At 57.6% G+C, this 4,969-nt stretch overlaps 2 protein-coding genes across 2 annotated transcripts in view; one reads left to right on the top strand and one right to left on the bottom strand.

Moving 5' to 3' along the window:
* Window positions 1-3,820, bottom strand: part of PIH1D1 (PIH1 domain containing 1) — a 5,014-nt gene extending 1,194 nt beyond the window's left edge. The window contains exons 1-6 of the mRNA XM_023748478.1: window positions 3,690-3,820; window positions 2,765-3,109; window positions 2,362-2,428; window positions 1,803-1,982; window positions 598-659; window positions 380-506 (exon numbers count right to left, since the gene is read on the bottom strand). Of these exons, the coding sequence (XP_023604246.1) occupies window positions 380-506; window positions 598-659; window positions 1,803-1,982; window positions 2,362-2,428; window positions 2,765-2,854 (526 nt within the window). The 5' untranslated portion in view covers window positions 2,855-3,109; window positions 3,690-3,820. The remainder of the gene's footprint in view (window positions 1-379; window positions 507-597; window positions 660-1,802; window positions 1,983-2,361; window positions 2,429-2,764; window positions 3,110-3,689) is intronic.
* Window positions 3,349-4,969, top strand: part of ALDH16A1 (aldehyde dehydrogenase 16 family member A1) — a 21,901-nt gene continuing 20,280 nt past the window's right edge. The window contains exon 1 of the mRNA XM_006107790.3: window positions 3,349-3,837. Coding sequence (XP_006107852.1) covers window positions 3,748-3,837 — 90 coding nt within the window. The 5' untranslated portion in view covers window positions 3,349-3,747. The remainder of the gene's footprint in view (window positions 3,838-4,969) is intronic.

Genomic DNA, 4,969 nt, shown 5'->3' with positions numbered 1-4,969 from the left:
GGGGGGGGGGGGGGGGTCAAGGTCACATGGTAAGGGTTCCCTTACCTCCTCGAAGCGCCAGGGGGGGGCTAACATTCCCGGGAGGGGAGACGGGTGGAGGTGGCAAGGGACCTGACCACACCCCCAGGCCTGGCTTTAAGAAGCGCGCCCACCTTGTCCCCGCCCTTCCCGGAATATTAGCCAATAAAATCTGATCCTAGGAGATGCTTCAGACTCCACCGCTCCCACGCTGTCCAGACCCCGCCCTTTACCTAGATTACGGGCCAGGTCCCGCTCCACAAGCACTAACATACACACCCCACACACCCCGCGCACCCCGGGGAGCCTCGCACTGTCCCCAGGATCGCAGCCCAGAGGCTAAGCCATTAGCCACACTCGCCCGCCTCTCCCAAGGGCGGCCCCCACGCCGCCCAGGCCCCCTCACCTGGATTCAGCTGCAGGCTGTATTTGTCCTCCAGGCCCTCCCTGGCGATGGTGATCACCAGCTCGCGCAGGAAATCGCTGTTCTAGGACAGAGCGGGGAGCAGGGCTGCGGGAGGGCTCGAGGGTACAGGGAGCGGCCCCTGCCCAGGCCTCACCCGCAGCCACGCCCCCAACCTGCATCCTCCGGTAGAAGTCGCTGTTGACAGCCACGTCGTAGGCGGTACAGCCCTGGCCTTCTGCGGGGAGAGAAAGGGGTGAGGCCCCCCGCCCTCGGGGCAGCCCCACCGCTCAGACAGGCAAGGAGAAAGCACTAAAGCAGCGGTTCTCAACCTGTGGGTCGCGACCCCTGTGGCGGTCGAACGACCCTTTCACAGGGGTCGCCTAAGACCATCGGAAAACACATATATAATTACATATTGTTTTTGTGATGAATCACTATGCTTTCATTATGTTCCATTTGTCACAATGAAAACACATCCTGCAGATCAGATATTTACATGACGATTCATAACAGTAGCAACATAACAGTGATGAAGTAGCAACGAACATAATTTTATGGTTGGGGGTCACCACAACATGAGGAACTGTATTAAAGGGTCGCGGCATTAGGAAGGTTGAGAACCGCTGACTTAGGACCATTAAAGAAAAAAAGGAAGCAGCTCCGTGCTGGCTGCCCCTGGCCTGGCCCCAGGGGAGGGAGACATGGGGCTAATATCAAGCTTTGTCGGGTGCGAAGGCTGTGGGGCTGTGAGTCTGGGGAATCTTCTGTCTTGACCCGATGAACCCCTCCGGTTCTTTCTCATCTTAAGTTGGACATTTCCTCCTCCAGGAAGCCCTCCCTGACGTGGGCCACGCGCCCCCTCCGGCGCAGCAAGAATCACACAGTATTGAAACCCCAAGTTCTGGGTTTGATAAGTCCCTACTCCCCGGGGCACCACCCAAAACGTGGTCCCAGGAGGCTTCAGGGAACATATGTGAATGGAACAAGCAAGGACATAGAGACAGAAATGCCACAGAGACAGAGGTGAGAGGGGCAGAGGGATAGAGACAGGGGACAGGGTGAAGGAGAAAACAGAGATGAGGGTGAGAGCTGGCCTGGGCCTTGATCCAGAAGATCGGCTAATAAAGCACCTGCCCGCCCGCCCTCACCCTGGAGGGAGGCAAAGAGAAGTGCCAGCCTGGCCAGGTGGGCAGAACCAGGACTGCCCCAGGCGGCCGCTGCAGCAGGCCCAGGAGGCTAGGGGCATGCCACGGGGGAAGGGATCAGATCAGGGGGTTTCTAGGGCCTGCAGGAGGAGAGTCCTGGGCCCTGGATTCTGGGGTCCTGGGGAAGGAAGGACCTAGGGGGCCGGGGTCCTGGGTCCCCCAAGGGTACTGACTTGCATCGAGCTCCGCATGAGGCTCTCCCAGACTCATGGGGATGCGAAACCCGGCTTGGTCCTCCTCCAGCATTTGAAGCAGCTGGTCCTCGGTCATGTCAGCCGGAGGAGGGATGGAGGGAGAGTGACAGATGTTGATGAAAACCTTCCCTTCGGATGAGTTGGTCTTTACGCAGAAGCCTGGTGGGAATGGGTTGGTCCTGACCATGTCTCCATGTGGGTCTTGATTTCCATCAGTCCTCTCCCCAGTCTGTCCTTCCTTCCATCTGTCCCCTTCCTTGAGTCTCAGTCCTCCACTTTCTGGTTCTGTCCCCCTCCCCACGCCTGGGACCTCTGACTCTCTTTCCATCTTGGAGTCTCTGTCCCCCTAGTCACTCCCATCCCCCTCCCCCCACCCTTCTCTTTGGATCTCCCTCTGGGTCTCTGTTCACTTCCCCACCAAGGCTTCTAAACCCTCTTATGATGTCCCTTTCCTCCCTCCTCTGTGTCCTTTGACCCCAGTGTCTCTCCACTTCTCCCTGGGAAACGCTCACTCTCTTTGGGTTTCTGCCTTCCTCACCTGGTTGAGGTTGGATCTGTGTTGATTCTGGTCTGCTCGTCTGGGCCTGCTGGAGCTCCTTGGAGGCCTGGGTGAAGGAACATGACTTCCAGGCTTGAGGTCTGTGCTATCAGACCCGCATTTGTTGCTCAAATGTTTACTGAGCAATGTTTAGGGATAGGAGCCACGCCGGGAATAAGACATATTATGTCCCTGTCCTCCTTTGAGGAACCCAAAAAACAACCCCAGTCTTACTCCCATTTATTCCAGAGCCTAGCAAACTTGGAGTTAACCAACTACAATTCCCAGAAGCCCTGTTGCCTCTCTAGTGCATTCTGGGAACTTCAATCCCATCTCAGGGGAAAAAAAAAAAAAAAGAATCCCCCAAATAACCAGGGACACAGGAGTCCTGGTCAGTGCGCACCTGCAGCAGCAGCTCCTGGAAACGGGCAGTCTCGGCGCCCATGGCCTCCGCCTCGTTCAGCTCCGGCACCAGCAGCTTCAAGTCCGCCATGGCCCCGGGGAAGAGACCTAGGCGTCCCCAGCAACCCCGACGTGAGGGAGCCTTTGCTGGGATAGAAATTCTGGGGCCGGCTTCCCGGGCCCTCAATAGACTCCGACACCCACTGTTGTATATGAGAATCGAGGAATCTGGCCGGGAGGCTACAGTTCCACTCAGATCAGGTACCGTCGTCAAACCTGTTGGGGGACAGTATTTCTCGATGCTCCAACACGCCAAATGTTTAAATGACAGCCACTCTTCCGGTCTCTGTGTAACAGAAATTTGAGTTCGCCACACTTCCGACTCCCTCAGCGCTCGTACTTTAACCAGCAACCGCGCTACTGACCAATCAGAGTCTAAGTACGAGGCCACGCCTCCTCTCACCTCAACCAATCAAAACTAGATTCTGAGGCTGATTCCCTTAATGCCACACTTCCGCTGTCGATTAAAGGCAAACTTCCCCCTCCTTCCCGACAGCCTCCTCAGGGCAGGTTACGGGACAGTCAATCCCTCATTTCAGTGTCCATCCTAAGATTCCCTTCTGATCTCTGACCTATCGCTTCGCCCCAGAGCTAGACTCGATTCTCTAGTAAATGTATTTCGGGGCGAAAGCTGCCGTTTTGTGAACAGGGTGGTGGGAAGACACACCAACACGGCCACCCTTCTAAATCTGGAACTCTCCGTTTTTGCAGGGCACACACAATTTCTCCTTTTCCGTTCCCCCCACTGTGAGGACTGCGCATGCTCCAAACTACGTGGGCGGGGTCGCCGGGTCCTAAGGTTGGATCACGCTCCATCTCCTGCGGCCCGCCCTTTGCCCTGGAGGGGGCGGCCCCGCCCTCCGGACCTCGAAGTTCCCTCGGGTAGAGCGCCCGGCAGTTGGTGGAAAGCGGTCTGGACGGGTGATGGCTGCCACGCGCGCGGGGTCCCGCACCCGAGAGATCTTCGCCACGCTGGAGTACGGACCCGCGCCGGAGAGCCACGCATGCGCGCTGGTGAGGGCCTGCGGGCCGGCGCTGCCCCTCCCTCCCTCTCTCTCCCCCCTCTCCCCTCTCCCCGCGCGGGTTCTGCGCGCTGACTCCCGTGATCCTCCGCGGCAGCTCCGCGACTGCGCCCTTCTTTGCTTCCGTGATTCCCGGCGCCCCTGGACCAGGTTCCCGGGAGCTTTTGCGGTTGTGCCTCTCAGCCCTTTAGCGGGTCCTCGTGCCCCACGGCCCGAGCTCGAGGCGGTGTTTTCCCGGTTCCTCAGACCCGCCCCACCCGGAGGGGTGCGACTGGTTCTTCGGAGCCACATCAGAACCTCCAGGGAACCTCTGAACCTCCGTAGACTTGCCAGGGTTCCTGAGGACATCCTGTGCCGCCATGGGCCTCCAGGGCACCCCCAGAGTTCTCATGGGGCTCCCCTAATCACTCGGACCCTCCGTGGAGTCCCCGTGAGTCCTCAGGCTCCTCTGTACTTGTGTGGCTTCTGTGACCTCGGGGGGCTCTCAGAACCCCGGAATCCATCAGAACTCCTCACTACAGCCCCTCAGCGTGCCCTCATGGGCCCCCCGTGATCCCTCGCCACCTCTGGGAGTGTCGCGTGGGCCCCCCGTGAGTCCTCGGGGCCGCTGAAAATCCTGATGGTGCTCCATGATCCTCGGTGTTGAGAAATTCCCTGGGACTCCTGTGATCCCTCAGGCTCTGTGGTTCTCAACCTTCCTAATGCCGCGACCCTTTACTACAGTTCTCATGTGTGGTGACCCCAACCAGAAAATTATTTTCATTGCTACTTCATAACTTATGAATCGTAATGTAAATATCTGATATGCAGGATGTATTTTCATTGTTCGCGACCCACAGGTTGAGAACCGCTGCCTCAGAGCCTCCCATAACGTGTTTTTTTTTAAAACATATTTTATTGATTTTTTACAGAGAGGAAGGGAGAGGGATAGAGTCAGAAACATCGATGAAAGAGAAACATCGATCAGCTGCCTCCTGCACACCCCTAACTGGTGATGTGCCCGCAACCAAGGTACATGCCCTTGACCGGGAATCGAACCTGGGACCTTTCAGTCCGCAGGCCGACGCTCTATCCAGTGAGCCAAACCAGTTACGGCTCTCATAACTTTTTGGAAGATCCCTGCG

The sequence above is a fragment of the Myotis lucifugus genome, unplaced genomic scaffold, assembly GCF_000147115.1.
Source record: "Myotis lucifugus unplaced genomic scaffold, Myoluc2.0 scaffold_1432, whole genome shotgun sequence".
NCBI classification, from domain to species: Eukaryota; Metazoa; Chordata; class Mammalia; order Chiroptera; family Vespertilionidae; genus Myotis; species Myotis lucifugus.
Note: the sequence above shows the minus strand (reverse complement) of the source record. Positions and strands in the feature narration are given on the sequence as shown.